Here is a 16537-nt window from a genome sequence, read left to right on the forward strand (position 1 = left end):
AAAAATAAAATAATATTTAATAAAACCAACTTGATCGCAGTAGTTCTGAGGTGGTGCCTAATCTGAGGTGCACAGGTCACTGGGCAACACTCTGAAGGGAAACATGAGACTCTGGTCTTTTTTCCTCTCTTCTTTTTCTGGATCAGGAGGTAAGATTTTTTTGCTTGGTTGGTTTTCCCCAGCACATGCTCCTATTCTAGTATGCTACTCTTACCAGGGGCCCAAAGCAAGGGTACTGAATTCTGGCCTGGAACCCCAGACCTGTGTGCCAAAGCAAGCTTCTTCCCTTTATCAGTTAATTTCCTCAGGTATGTTATTATAGCAATGTAATGCTGCAAATTGCAAATAAAGATTTAGCACTATTGTTGCTAATATTATATGAGACATCGGCAGATTGGCGTGTATTAACTTTGTTTTCCAGGTTTATGTTTTTTGTTTTTAAATAGTTCAAATAGTTAAATACCATTCTCTAAATTTTAATATATAAGCATTTGGTCAATACTTAAGGTTAAAGTAATCTACACAAACAAGATCAATGACCAGTAACAATCTAGAAATCTTTATTCAGGTATACTCCACTGTAATTTAAAAATATACATCTCATTTATATCAATAGTTCTTTACTCTTAATTCCATATACAGATTGATAAAATGATAAACTTCCTAAAAACTGATCTCAATACAATATATCATTTGTCAGACTGTAAGAGATGAACTTTAATACATAGCAATGTGTGTAAAATCCCTGGAAAGAAAATGATGAAGAAACTCCAAGTCCAGTACTGTACTCTAGAATGAAGCTCAGATCTCCCCACCCCATACTTGTAAACGTCCAGTGAGCTCACCTAGGCACCAGAAGTGTAGCTCAGTCCCAGGATGCACCAGGCCTCGGCACCACAAGAAAAGAAAAAGGGCAGAAGGAGCTGGACAGTGACCATGCATGTTGTAAAGGAGTCCTCGCCAAATCCAGATTTCCACTAGCTTCTCTGGTTCTGTTACCTTTATTTAATTTAGCATCTGATCCTGAAGATGCTACTATGCTCTTATAAACGCACAAAGCTGCCATCTGCAGCAAAGGGAATTTCTCAAGGAAGGCCAAAGACTGCAGTGTTTTCTCCACTTCTCCAAAGCCTCAGGCACTAAACACAACACTATGGCAAGTACTTCTAGAATGCACACACTTCCTTAACAAGCTATAAGCTGTAGGAAATGCTCAACTACACAGCAATGTGGTAGGTTATGCTCTTCCACGTCCTTTACTGTCCTATCAAACACTACTTTTAATGAAAATAATTTTGAGGCAGTAATTTTTAATTTATTGGGACTCAGTAAGTATTTCTATTTCTAAAGGACTCATGTCTTATCCAGCAAGTACTGAAAGTGCTCAGCTATAAAAGAAAGCAACTCATGAACTGTCCACTTCCTCTTACAGCAAGTACATGAAACACATACTGTGGGCTTGTGTAATTCATCACACTGGCTGCAGGCCTCATGTGGCTCATCTACAGCAGTAAAATACACATCCTACTTCAAAGAATTAATAGACAACATAAGGTATCACAATTACTTTTTACATCCATTGCATATTGAAATCCTTTGGATATAGTGAGTCAAGGAAAACATTGCTAAAATGAATTTCAGCTGTGCATTTTTTCCTTTCTGTGTATTAGTATTCTCTTTGCATGTCTGTATAAGCACTGTGCGCATGTATTGTGACTGCAAAGGCCAGAGGGTCCCAGATCCTCCAGAACTGGAGGTAAGGACGGCTGTAAGCCTCCCGGTAGGAGCTGGGAATCGAGTCAGGTCTTCTGTGAAAGTTGCTAGTGCTCTTTCACTACTGACATCTCCCCAGCATTTGCTAGGATACTTTAGGTTCCATATATGGCTTGCATTATTTTTCTGTGATGGCACTGCTACAGAAACAGCATCCCCAACTATATGCTAGTATCATTCTCACTTTACATCATTTTTATATTACATTACTTGAGATAAACACACTTAAATCATATAAATGTTCCTGAGTTTAAATTTTCATATATATCACGTGTGTGCGCGCGCGCGCGCGCACACACACACACACACACACACACACACACATCTCTCTACTGTCAGAAACAAAATCTAACAAGTTCTAATGCCATCGTTCTCATCTTCTTCCTTATACTGGCAACTAGGATTAAACTCTGGTTAGATGACTATACACAGTACATACAGACTACAGGGATCTTTTGGGGTGACAGATGGCTGCAAAACTCCTCAATTGTAGTTTTAAAGAACTCACACACTCACCACTGATAAACTATATTATGTGACCTCTACCTTGATAAAACCACTTTATAAAAAGTAAATCTTAGTTTCAGGCAATTCACATATAATTTCTGAACCTACCTTGAAATTCAAATGGAGTGAAAACATTTCCATCAAGGCTATTTTACTTGCTATGGGTCGGTGCTCAGCAGTGAATTACCTGACTACTCACTGGAGATCTAAGTTGATCAGAACAAAAGAGACACTAGCTAGGTGAGACTGCATAGTGTGGTGTCCTCAGAGGCCCCTGGCTCAGGCACTGAGAGCCTTGACAGTAATGTATCCAGTCTTGTTACAAAGTCTTTACCCCACGCTGTTGGTATTTTATCGTCCTGGACAGAGTAATGGGATCTTCTGCTCTACAGTAATAAATATAGATAGTTGCAGAAAACATAGTTAACAGCTAAAAATTAACAATTTTCACTGGACTCTGCATTTTTTCCCCTATTGCAGAAGGAAAAAGTAATGACACATCTAGCAGTTCGAAAGCTACAATAAATTCAGACAAGGAACTTAGCGATTAAGAACAGAAAACACAAGATTCTGGGGGAACTGCTTCTTGGCATATCTGAAAGCACTATTTCAATCTACAAGCTATGAAATTATCCACGGGAATGCTGACACTTGCACCTTTAGTTCCATGTATGTCTTTATCACCAGTTGCAAGAAAAAACATTTTTTAAAAAGAGAAAAACCAATCTCACGCTTTTTGACTGTCAAGATGAATGTAAAGAACTTTACACTTCCAGGAAAACAAACTAACGTAAATGAAGATCCAGCCTTCCTGCCTTGGAACCATTCCTTCCTGCACCCGAACCCTCATGTACTTTGCAGGCCTGTTTGGGGCTTGCCTGCCTGTAATTATTTCCAGAGCTCACTTTACTCCATGCTAGCCGGAACAAATAAGCAAACCCACCCACCAACAGTGCAGAAAAAGGAAAAGTAAGCATATAAGGCCAGCAGTGGAAAGCAATGACAGCAGCACAGAAGGAGAAGACACTCCACACTGAGGTTCATGCTGAGTGCTCACACAAACGCAAACATGGGGGTGGCCACTGGGTCACCTCAATCTCCATTTCAGAATTAAACTAGGGAGATACTCAAAAGTCAAAGAATGATTTGGAATGTCAGCCATGAAGGGAATGTTCACTTAAAATACTCCACTTATAGTTCAATCTAATCATACCAGGACAGCTAGGCATCTGGCTGAATCTAATGCCGCTTTTGATACAGTTCCAGACTGAAGTTACATCAACACTGGGAATGTCTGTAGCTTCAAGTTGAGTGATATTTTAAAAATTGAAGTATATATAGACCCGTCACTGAATCTGACTTTTCAGCAGTGGCCTTCGGCTGCTGAGGAGGGGGAACCACTAGCTGGTTCCTGTAACGGCAGCTACTGCTCAGTATGATGCCAGCGGGGCGCACCTGCTTGTTTCCAGCCGCTCTTATATAAATGCACAGAGCGATACAGAACGTTTTTTACAGAGTTTGCAGAAAAATGTTACACAGATATCAAAATTAAACTGCATTGAATTGTGCCCATGGTTAAAAGCCTATGGCTTTTCTTGTCACTTGTGGTCTTTCTAATACTTAAAATAGTACAAGTCAACAAACAAAGGACTTTATCTTTACAGACTATGGAGGATTTCTTCCTTTAGTCCAAGATATTGCCTGACTCACAGACCATACCAAAGGCAACACACACATTTACATTACAAACCATTAAAATTTTACAAAATGTTCAAAAAGCCCCAAAATAACATGAGTAGCATTGAGCTTGCACACTTTGTAATTTCCAAGCAGCCAAACACTTCCTCCGGAGGCACTGTTCCACTTGTGTGACTAGACTGCACCAAGGACAGGTCTAAATCTTGGCATTCCATCCTTTCCATTCCTAGACACACTTCCACAACCAAACAGGGTGCAAATAAAAGTTTAAGAAATTTTAAACGCCCTATTTACATAGCTATTTATTTTTAACATAAAATAAGAGTGTACTATGGAACCCAGAACACCTCCAGTGTTTCTACAGGTTGCACAGCAGACAGGAACTGATGACGTTTACAGGTCATGCAGCTAGGGGGAGAGCAATCACCAAACCTGAGCGCTATTAGTTGAACATATCATGCCTTTCGTAAAGCTTTCCTCAGGTCACCATAGAAGTTGGTTAAAGTGCTTGCCATGGCTGTGTCTACTGCAGACTGAGGGATCATGCCACGCAGATCGGTCTGAATGTAGCCTGTCAAAAGACTCTGGTTTGGATTGTCTTTAAGTGGAATACAAAACCAGCCGCAGGGATGGTTATAACCACGAACAAATTCTGGTCTTGTTTCACTCCAGTCAACACTCACCCCTACAAGAGAGTTGTAAAATAATATCGTTAATAGCAATAGCAATAACTCTCATAGTTTTCTTCTTTTCTATACTAAATGAAAACTAATCCCTAGGAGTTTTGAGCACAGCAAAATGAGAAAGATAATTACCGAAGAGAATTCTGGCACAGGGTTGGTAGATAGGTAATAGGAAAAATTCTAATCCCTTCAGAATAGATGACATAATATCATCTTGGTAGCTCCTTGGAAACTGCAAATCTTAGCTATAGCACCCATGCCTCAAAGTGACAAGAACAAGGTATATGGTACCATAACTACGTCCCACAGGCACAGCAATCCCCAAGTTCAGTACTCACTAATGAAATAAACAAGTAAATGTTGATTACAACTCAAGTGTACATGACATATAACTCAGTATTAATTTGCCTACATATTTTAAAAGCAGGAGGATTCCAGTGGCAATATTTTAATTGCAAAAGAAAAATACAACACAATTCAAGGAGGAAATTTTTCTTTAAAATACCTAGTCTACCATGCATGTGTTTACCATGAAATACCAATTATTGGATCCCTTTCTCGGAATCAGTCATGTTAACCATTACTGCTATGTGTGAAGTAGAGGATATTATGTAACTGGGAATAAAAAATGATCAGAGATGTTTGAGTGTTCATCTTTAAACAACACATTTATACCTGGAAGCCCAGGGAACATTCCAGTAGCAGGGCCTAAGGGCGAGGGGCATGTTAGAGGCAGAAGAAAGAGTCAAGGGCTGCACAAATGGCATCCTCTGGGCTCAGTACAACCACGGCCGTCTTGAACTCACAACTGTAGTCATTGTCACTGGCCCCCATAAGACTGGTCCTGTCAACAACTGAAGGACAAGAGGCTCATGGGACCCTGCCCCTTACTGTTGAACAATGATACATTCTGGGAGAGGAGGAGCCATTTTCAGTTGTTTGCTCACTGTTGAACCCACCAGGCTCCAAGAGATAGTTCTAAACTTAGGTCACACAGATGTCCCTGGTGGGTCATAAAACAAAATAGAGAAATATAGATGTAAGAAAGTGACATACAGAGAAAGTCCAGGGAAAAGATAAGGGTAATAATATGGAGAGAGAAGAGCAATGAGCATGATAATAATAATAATAATAATAATAATAATAATAATAATAATAATAATAATAATAACAACAACAACAACAACAACAACAACAACAACAACAATAACAATATGCTTTCTCAATTAAATGGTAGTTTTTCTCAAAAAATTTTTTTCTACTGAAACACTTCATGATTCCAAGAATCTTATACTTAAGAGTTTAACATTTAAGGAAAAAAAAAGACTAGCAATAATTGAGGATTCAAAATACATCTTATACAGAAAGACCCAGAATAAAAACCTTAAGTATTTGAAGTAGACTTGAGGAAAGAATGAGAGTTTCAGGTTATTACCGCAGGATAGAAGTCCTTCTTCATAGCCCACAGTGTAGGAGAAATCAACGAACTCCCTTGGGGAGATAATATTCAGCAGCTGACCAGCCGTGGTGTAACGCATCACACAGCAGCTCTGGAGAAAGACACAGGCAGGCCTGGTGTCACCGTTAGAAACACAGCCACACACCAAGATCAGCCTCTAGTGGGAGCTTACACTCACAATGCTCCCCAAGGGAGAAGCTCTTCTCGGGATATGACAACAAGATATAAAATAAAGGCAGATATTCAGGATCTAAATCTCTGTTCAATTAGAGATGGCTAATTCAATTAATGTGGCCAATTATATGGGTCTATTGCACATACAGAATGAGGGGTATAAGCCAGACAGTTGTCTAGTGCTTAAGGTCAGATTTTTATCTCTGTCTTTGACTTTAATCTAATGTAATTGGAAAATCTACTTTTAAACTAGAAACTTAAATACCAGGGTGGTGTTTTTCTGTCTTTGAGATTTTTAGATCCTTAAAATTTACAATTAAAGATGTTACAAGATTTTCATAAGCAGCAAATGTAGAGATGTAGAGGTGCAGTGGGGGAAACAACCTCAGTATCAACACTCATTAAAGCTAGGAAACTCAATTTTAATCCCAGCACTTGAGAGGTAAGGGAAGGTGGATGCCTGAGTTTGAAGCTAGCCCAGTCTACACAGCAAGTTTTAGGCCAGTGAGAGCTATACAGTGAGACCCTGTCTCAAAAAAATAAGTGGATAAAGAAGTGAAAATATGGGGAAGCAAACTTTTAAATGGCAAAACAGGATTCTCCTGTGGTATCTTTACTATGATTACTATTCACAATTAATATAATGAAAGTATGTAAAAAGAAAAGTTGATATCCACACATATGTAGTGTCTCTGACACACACACACACACACACACACACACACACACACACACACTTTATAGTAATGTTACTACACAGATACCTCTTCAAAGTGCTCCAAAATATCCAGTGAAGTCATTAACTGGTCCCATTCCAAGCGCCAGGGCCCCGGGCGTATAAAGTCTATCACATTATTGACAGTGTCATCCATAACACCTTGAGCTTTGTATCTGGAAAACAAAAACAGAAACAAAGAATATCCAAATGAAAATTTTCAGTGCAGAGCTAGCACTAAAAATAGGGGTAAAAATTAACAAGGTTTTATAAAGAAAAACATTCCTAACAACTTGTCCAATAAATAAAAAACAATTCTACCAATTATTTTTTTCAAAATATGTCCTTTGCCCTCCGTCAAGTTAGAAACCTGGAGGCTATGCCACACGTCATCATAAACACAGGGATGCCCCTTCACACTGTACTGTAGACCTACACAGCCTACAGGGCATTCTAAAACTTCCATTTAACACCCCACTCTCTATTCTCAACCATTAATACATTTCTTCCCTTTTTCCTTTCCTCCCTCCAAACCCTCCCACATAGACCTCAATTCTGTTTTTCAAATTCACTAATTGTTGTTACATGCATGTATGTATATACATACGCATTCCTAAATATAACCTGCTCAGTCTGTATGTTACTTGTTTGTATGTTTTCAGGACTGACCATTTGGTGCTGGCTAACACCTGATGTGCTGTTCCCTGGGGAAGACTACTCCGCCCACTGTCAGCATTCCTTAGTCGCCTGAAGTTCTTTGTGCAGGGTTCAGCCCTCCCAGGCCTTTTCCCCATCCACTTTGACATGTAGCTATCCTTGTTCAGCTCATGTTTAGCCATAAGCACGAGCTATAAAACAACTCCTACACCTAAGGCTCAAGGAACATTATGGAAGGAAGAGAAGACGGCTAGGAGCCAGGGAGACCCAGGAGCTGGCTGTGAGGCTGTCTCCTTGTAATGTCTCAGCACCATGCGTGGCTCCACTGGCTTCTAAGAACTTTTTAGACAGAGATTTGGAAAAGATATGGACAATACATGTAAATGGGTATATGATTAAGATAGCGGCTATATATCGATAATTCCTTTATAAGCAATGAAAATGATAATCCAAAAGAAGATGGGCAAAGCACATGCTAAGATGATCAAAACATCAATTAAGTCCTCAGCTTTGCTGGAATCTAAGTCACACTAACAAGTCACCATTTCATTCACCCTCAGATTGTCACACGGCTTAAAAGGCCTTTGGATATGAATTGGAGAATAGCAGCAGGTCTCTCCCTAGGGAGCTGCGTACTATTACAAATCTGTATACAGCAAGAGGAGCTCCAGGAAGCTACGTGCAAACCCAGTAAAGCCCCTTCTTACGTTCTCATTCATCACTCCCATATTTCTCAACATTATTCCAGTAAGTTGAAAACCGTGTGAGGACAGGGCGAAGAAGGGTGGAAGATGGGCGTTGAACAAGCAATCCTGCATGCCGCCTTTGTACAGAGCTGAAGCGCCATTAGGAAGCATGTTTCTTCAACCCAAGCTGAAGCTCTAGCTGTATCGGGACAACCTCTTCCCTAAACAAGCTCCTCATCTGCGCTTAAGTGGCAGTGACACTTCTTTGACCTGGAATATGAATTAGCCCTGCATTTCCCTGAAGCCGCTCAAATCTCTGAGCACAGCGCTCCTTTGGCACTTCCTATGTTTCCCAATCCCAGTGGGAACTACTGATCTAAAGGGTTAATTCCCAGATTGCTTACAATGCTCAACCCAACTCCAACCTTGCGGTCCATGTCAAAAATAGTGTACACTCTTTTTTCTGGACCCGTATCTTTGGCACGGCACTTCAGAGCATTTTGCATATACTAAGGGGGCCAAAAGCTTTGTTTTTAAGAAGAGCTGAGTCCCAAGGATTTGAACATTTTTGACTACAGGCATAATTCATGCTCAACTTTAAGACTCAAGAGGGAGAATAAATGGTATTCATGATACTACTATTTAGAGATTAATTCTGTCTTAGGTAGACATCTTATTACAAATGTATATTCAAAATAAGCCTATGGTTGTGCTGAGCTTTCAACTCTATTTTGTATTACAGAATGAGCATTTTCTTTTACTATTAAGCAATCTTTTAAAACAATTTTTAAAGGCTACCAACATTCTATCAAGTACAGATGTTTTCATAATTTAGTATCAAGATGCCTAGTTTTTTTGTTTTGTTTTTTTTTTTTTTCCCTTTTCTTTTGGTTTTGGTTTTTCAAGACGGAGTCTCTCTGTGTTAGCCCTGGCTGTCCTGGACTCGCTTTGTAGACCAGGCTGGCCTTGAACTCACAGCAATCTGCCTGCCTCTGCTTCCCAAGTGCTGGGATTAAAGGTGTGTGCCACCACACTTGGCAAGATGCCTAGTTTTTAATATTTATAATAATGTCATGATAAAACATCAAATACTTAAATCATTATTATCTTATCGATAGGAGCTTCCAGGTGAGTTTTTTTTTTTTTTTTAAACAGAATGCTGCCTGGGCATAGGAATTCATACACAAAGGAAACCAAAGCAGGAAGCACTGCATGAGCAGGAAGATTCACTACAATTGTGAGTTCAAAGCCACCCTGTCTCAAAAGAATTACTTTTTTAAAAATGATTTTTTATTATGTTTCTTTTTTAATATATACATTTATATTATTATACATGAATAAAATAAACTACATATAGCAGGAAGAACTATGAGATAATCAGGAATTATATAAATCATAGTGATTTGGCTATTTGTATTTGGCAAAGTTGAAGTAAACATCTTGCCTATCTTGTTGGGTCTAAATTTCTAAATGAAAATCAGTACCTATCATATCTCATCTCTATTAACTTTAAAGAGTACTACAATACTTTCCAATGTAGAATAGGGATCATGCATGCCATGTTAAGAAATCCAATTTGCATGTGTCTACTACTGCTATTATTTATATCCAACTCAATCCATAAAGTATTTGGCCTTAAGGCTTTGAATTCATACAACCAATTTACTTTTCAGAAAGCTTAAAACCTTAAAAATGAAGGCTAAATTTTACAGTGATCATGTAATATAGCATATGAGTTACAAAACTGAGAATTTACTTACAGATATCCATTAAATTTTTCTGAGGGTTTTCTCCAAACTGTTACATCTTTCTAGAAAAATAAAATATTACATGGTGGTAATCACACAGGTGGATGCTCACACACAAAACTAATTCTGTAAGGTTAGAGCGCTTAACTTAAAACAACTTAAGCAATTTTTCAGAGACAGTAGGTACTTATGCCACAAAGATGTCTGTATAACACTGTACTTCCATTATACCCCTTTTAAGAGTTTTCAGTAGCTTAGAGATTCAAAACCTTTACAATCCAATACAATCCTCTATTAGTGACTATTAGTTATTTGCTTCATTCCAATCTTAACTATTTATTGTTACTGATACACTCAATCTGACTCTAGGAACATTAAGTATCTCATTCTGAAGCTGTTCGTGCCTTTTCAAAATTAAACAACTATCATTATTGTGACTGTGCTATCTTGAACTAGTTCCTACATTTTTTGTAGTTATTTAACCAGGGTGACCTAATGTTTATTATAAGGCCTATAATTATTATTACAGCAGTATTTTCTAACCTGCTAGCAACCAATCAAAACACAGACATCTTTTATATTTTAAAATAGCCTTAGTTAACCTGGCAGGACAGATGTTAATCCCCTAACCTACATTACCGACTGGGGCAGGTATACCCAATCTCATGCCATCTGTTTCTCATAATTCCTATTGAGCTCTCTCCCGTCCAAAATCCCAAATGCTTGCTAACACTGTTCGTCTGGGCCAAATTTTCATCCATGCCGGCCATGTGCTTCTCCCTGTACCTAAGCCATGGCAGCCTCCTTCCCCCTCCTCTCTTCCCCTCCTGTCTGTCCTCTTTTTCAAGATTCCCTGTCTCTGAAAGCACAGGAACCTTAGCCATGCCTCTCCTGTTTCCCCTGCCCAAGTGCGATGGCTTTTTAACTGGTTAAACAGGAAGAAGCTTTAGGGAAGGTATAAACACTCTTCATCAACATGTATCAGACCAGCCTCTAACATCCCCCAATCATTAACTGACTCTAGATAAAACTAGCTAAGAGCTGGACAGGGGCCTTGGGTCTAAGCTTGGCTCTTACACTCAGCCACATGACAGACTGGACACGTTACATGGTCACTCATAAGCCCTTCATATATCTGACATGAGTGCAAACTTTCAACGACCACCCTTCCTTAAATTCACAATGACCCACTCTTTGTTGACTTGGAAAACTGTTCACTGCTTTAGTTGCCACGAACCTATTATCAAGTCTAACAAGCAAAGAGCTAATGGGTTCTTTCCTTTGTTAAGATGACCCCTACCCCATCCGTTTGCAGAATTATGATTGTACATCCATTCAACACGTTATTTCTCATCTATATTTCTTTCCGATATTTTAAAAGTCATCAGACAAGTCATTGGCCATACACTAAATACCCAAACAGTAATTACACATTTACCCCTTTCTTGGCAACTCGCCACTCATCTTCGTCAATGCTGTGGTACTGGATCAGAGTGTTCTGAAGTTTAGTTGAGAAAGAGGCAACATCAGACAGGCCTTCCATTTTGATCTTCCTGTTACAGAAACTAAGATTAGTGTCAGCAGCAAATATTGGAGTAAGTCAAATCTTTCAGAATAAATTCTCCTGGGGGAGCTAGGAAAGACAGCTGCACCTGGACCCCAGGACAAATAAACTAATCAGGCTTCTGTTTAGCTTTACTCTGAGAACAGAAGCTGGGTAGAGGATATTCCTGAAAGCGTGGGATGAGTAACCCATAGTCAGGGATAATAATCAGAGTTTGCTATTAGAACCACTCATAGAAAATTGTAAAACTAGAGAGAGAGCTGGAAGGAGGAGGGGCTGGCTCTCATCTGTAGGCTGTTAATGCTCAAGTATTCCTCTAAGTCTCAGCTCCCCAGGCAGTTCCGAAGTCCACATGCAGAAGCCTACTCAGCATTTCTATCTGAAGAAGCATCTCTATTTGCCCAGCATTTTCTTAGCAATGTATTATTAACATGACAACTGAACCCAGATTCTCAAGCCAAAAGGCTGGGAATCATCCTTAATGATTAATAGAGATTTGTATTTACGCCACCATTCCCACCGCCTGGTGTTCTATTTCCTACGGTTTTCTGTTCCTCAATCTAAGGTTGTCAAGCCGTTTGATCTTCAGACTTGGGATTTCTCTGCCTAGACTACTGGGTTCCAAACTACAGTGAGAGCTGACACTGTGCAGGGCCCGCTGCAGTTAAAACTCCTCCCCCTACCACAGACTCCTGCAAGTTCCTGCTGCATCCTTCATTCCTCACTGTGCTTAGCTGTGTCTGAAGCTCATTTCCTTATTGATGCAATTCTGCTCTTTAACCATCTCACTTAATGATGTTCCACTAACACTCACCACAACACCATGTGGCACATGGGGTTTTCTTTTCTTTTCTTTTTTTTTCTTTGCATTTTTTGAGTCAGGGTTTCTCTGTGTAACCTTGGCTATCCTAGACTTGCTTTGTAGACAAGGCTGGCCTCAAACTCACAGCAATCTGCTTGCCTCTGCCTCCAGAGTGCTGGGATTAAAGGTGTGCTGTGCCACCACGCCCGGCTGGCATACAGGTTTTTATTATCAACTCACCTAGAACACTATGTAAAAACGCACAGTAAGCTTTTAATATCACTGTTAAATTTTTTTCCCACACAAGAACTGGTATTCTCTTACCATCTTTTAGTGCTGATACCAATTTCTTAGCATAATTCCTACATTATCGCTACTCTTTCTACTCCTGTAAAACGTTAACGGAGAAAACCTGCCCATTATACAACCAACAAATCACTGAACACAAAACCAGGAAAGGCTTCATTAATTATTCTGACTTCCAACTGGAGCTGAGATCTAAAACCAAAAGGTTACAGAAATAAATCAACGCTGAAGCCAATATTTAAATATCATAAGGTAGAGTACAGAAGTCTCAAATACTAAAACTAAGCAGAAAGATGAGAAAGTATACATGAAAAACTCAATAACCTTAAACTTGAGATCCATAAAACTGATGTAAAATTTGTAAGCACAGATCCCACCTATCCACGGAAAGTGGATGAGCCCATTCCAAGTCTACCAGTCAGGAATCTGTATTGCCGCTCAAAAGCCTGCCAACCTGACAGCCAGAACAATGAGCTTACTCAAGACTGTGCTACAAACAAGTGCAAAGTCTTGGAGGGCTTATACAAGAAATGTATCCAGTAGTGGCATCACTGTGATTAAGCGGAGGTCTTTGAGTCCAAAGGTCTCCGGCTAGCTTCCTGTGGGTGGCAGATAAGATCTTATTTTTTTTTTTTTCAAAACTTTTTGATAGAAATCAAAGGAAATGGAAAGCCACTATTATCATAAGCAAACATTAGCTTGTACAAAGCCAGGGCAGAAATGTAAGCAACACAAGCTACCTATAAAGATAAGAGTCTGGACCTTTAAGACATTTGACTTGGTAATCATTCACGTCTGCTCATCAGGCCTTTTTGACGCTGTTTATGTAGCTGAGCAGCGCTGCCTAATTTCTACTTTTTTTTTTCTTTTTTGATAAACTGCGCTAAAAGCTTGGTTAGCTCCCCCTCTAGTGTTTTCTTACGGCCCATACTGTAACTATTCACTTCTATTCTACCACTCAGCTACAGAATCTTTTGGATCATAAAATATAGCTCTTAAGGGTTGTGCCCTTTCTGACTAGTGTCCGGAGAAAACCAGGGAATAAAATACGATTGCTTTTGACACCAATCATGTTTGAACTGCACAACAACAAAAAATCCCCACTACAATAAGAACGAAGAGCTTCCCGAGGGGTCTACTGCTAAGTGTTCACCAGCACACATCCCGGTCTACACGGCAGGCATAGATAGGACCCAGTGTTTGCTCTCACACCTGACTCATTCCATCACCTAAATAAATCTTCACAGCATTACAAAGCTAGGACTCTAGAAACTCTGATTAATAGCCTGTTTCAGGATGCTGAAGGGAGACTGAAGTAACTATGACATCAAAAGTTCTCCTTTAACCCTTGAAGTGCTGCGCTCAGCAGTGAATTCCTGCAGGGAAGCCCAGGGCAAGCAATGGTAGCTGTCTAAGTTGCCTTACGTGTTGGAGCACCTCTCAAAACCTACACTAGAACGAAGGAAGAGAGTACTGGAGCTGGCAAGGGTTCAGCACTCTCGGCATAACAGCAAGCGCTGGGGTTAACTGAAAGCAAAGGGCACGGTTTGCCCTCCTGCTAGCTTCAACTGTGCAGACCGTTTTAAACACCACTCTGAATTTCCTTACTAACTCAACCCTTTCCTCTCCTGACCTTATATCAAGCATTTCTCCATCCGTAACAAAAATAAAAGGCATCACCTAACTAAACAAAGTCTAACAACGCCATACAGAAAGTCATATAATCCTGTCAGTCCTCAGGCCAAGAATGAATTACTGTCCATTTACGCCATTTTTTGAAGCCCACCTTTATGTTTGTGTCTTCTATGTCCCTATTTTCTTGAATGGGAGCGCTTGGGGCTTGGGAAGATTTTCCTGATGCTACAGATTAGCAACAAAGCCTTGACTAACACAATTTCAGTAATTCTCAATTATACACCACAATGAAATAGCAACAGGCTCTCTTTTAAACAGAAGGTGTTTTAGGACCCACAAAACCGATCAGTGATTAAAAGCACCTAAGTTTGATTTCCAAAATGACTCCCTCAAGCTGTTCCCTGACATCCACATGAACCCTGCTATGGGCGCACCTACACTCACACGCGCACTTCCAATGCACAAAATTTACAAAGAAAATAAATACTTTACGCATCCCCATTAACTCTTTGTTCTTTTTTAGTTTAATACCCTTAGTAAAGATTCTCTGGTATCAGAACTTTTAACCTTTCATTATTCAACTAATGCAGTTTTTATGTGGATCGTGCCAATTTAGCGAGCCACAGACTTTCTTCAACAAGACAGCAAACTAAGGCCTTATTAAATTATACATTCTAACATAGAAAATATTAACAAATGCCCCATCTCCACTCTATCTTGAACCAGTAGTTTCACTTTTCTAACTCAAGTCAAGCACAGTAGCTTTCCGTTTTTGTGACCGGCCCTTGCTCAGGATGGAGGGATGATTTCATGAGAGCATACCTCTGTGGTGTGTGTAATGACTGTCTTTCAAATGCTCGCCGGACGCCCAGCCTGGCGACGTCAATGCCCTTTACAATGCGTAACACAATACTTACATCTTGGTGACACCACAGCGCTAATTTTGAGTCTAATTTAGTGTACAAGCCTGTAATGCTCTCGATTATTTTTTAATCATTTTGAAAGTAGAGATACCCTACCACTGGGCTACTCTTTTTGGTACTTTGGCATTGTGGCGCCTCATTTGATTTTGATGGCAACCCAAAGAGTGCATCCTGTCAGGATCATTACTTTACAGAAACAGAATACTGCAAGGGTGGAGTAAAATTATCTGTTCAAGATCCCCAAGACAAATAAGTCAGGGAACAAGAATTCCAAATCAAGCTCTTCGATCTGAGTTTACGGGTCAGTCCTGAAAAAACAAACGCTGAAAGCTGATCGGCAGACTCTCACGACCTCGACTTAAAAACCTGACCTCCACAATGTAGTTATTTAACTGCTTTCCTACCTCCTGAATCCCAAAACCTCAAATAATCTCCTCTAATCGGACATGAAGGAAATACGCGGCAGTAACTTTTCTTGAGTTAAACCAAGGACTTGTAAGCAGCTGAGCACCGAGGCACTGTCTCTAGTGGATCCTGCCCGGCTGGTGAGAGCAGATCTCGGCCCTTGCAGAGTCTCCGCGGGGCGCGCGCTCGGGACCTTCCCCACAACCCTAGGGGCGCGACCGCTGTTACCATTTAACAAGTGAGGAAACTGAGGCCTGCCAGGGTCGCGGCCCTTGAGCAGCGGAGGCTCTTGTCCCACTCCGGTCTCACCTGGCACTCTCTGACCACCGACTCTCAGGGTCAGCCATCTCTCTTCCCTCTGTGGGGAGCAGCTCCAGTAAACGCTCGGCCCCGCTCGGCCGACCGACTAGCCAGTACCGGAGGATGCCAGGCGGTCGCGGTCGCGGAGTCGGAAAACGTAGCTCAGCGCTCCTGCAACCACGCACTTTTCAGCCAGCTGCTTCCTAGCCAGCCCAAGCTCGGCCGCGGCAGCCAATGGGCGAGGGGCACCTTCCGGCCACAGCCAATCAGAAGGCAGAGGCTTGGGTGGGCCCCGCCCACAGCCCCGCCCCGCGCGGACCTCTAGGGACCACCGTGAAGTGGTAGCGGAGCAACGTGCGTTCGCTGGGATTGGCTGGCGTCTCAGCGTGAAGGGCGCGGATTGGCCTCTGAGGATGGACCGATTCCGCGTGGGTGTGGGCCGGCGGGAGACTGACGGAGTTCCTTAGGCGTGTGGGTTTGCCTGTGGGCTTGGGTCAGAGGC

The 16537-nt window shown here is 40.8% G+C and overlaps 1 protein-coding gene across 1 annotated transcript; it reads right to left on the reverse strand.

The window, feature by feature from the left end:
• Nucleotides 1-4016: 4016 nt before the first annotated feature.
• On the reverse strand, nucleotides 4017-16175 carry Stard4 (StAR related lipid transfer domain containing 4). Its single transcript, XM_051163504.1, has 6 exons — nucleotides 16045-16175; nucleotides 11539-11653; nucleotides 10113-10162; nucleotides 7059-7185; nucleotides 6097-6211; nucleotides 4017-4663 (listed from the first exon to the last, which is right to left on the reverse strand). Exons 1-6 carry the CDS (start codon nucleotides 16080-16082, stop codon nucleotides 4434-4436), a joined length of 675 nt encoding a protein of 224 aa, XP_051019461.1. The 5' UTR covers nucleotides 16083-16175; the 3' UTR covers nucleotides 4017-4433.
• Between the last annotated feature and the right edge of the window lie 362 nt (nucleotides 16176-16537).

Source organism: Acomys russatus, chromosome 20 (genome assembly GCF_903995435.1).
Source record: "Acomys russatus chromosome 20, mAcoRus1.1, whole genome shotgun sequence".
Classification (NCBI taxonomy): Eukaryota; Metazoa; Chordata; class Mammalia; order Rodentia; family Muridae; genus Acomys; species Acomys russatus.

Coding starts and splice junctions, on each gene's coding strand:
- Stard4 (XM_051163504.1), bottom strand. CDS start 16,082: ATGGCTGACCCTGAGAGTCGGTGGTCAGAGAGTGCCAG. Junction 11,654..16,044: donor CGGTGGTCAGAGAGTGCCAG/GTGAGACCGGAG, acceptor TTTCTGTAACAG/GAAGATCAAAATGGAAGGCC. Junction 10,163..11,538: donor GGCGAGTTGCCAAGAAAGGG/GTAAATGTGTAA, acceptor TTATTTTTCTAG/AAAGATGTAACAGTTTGGAG.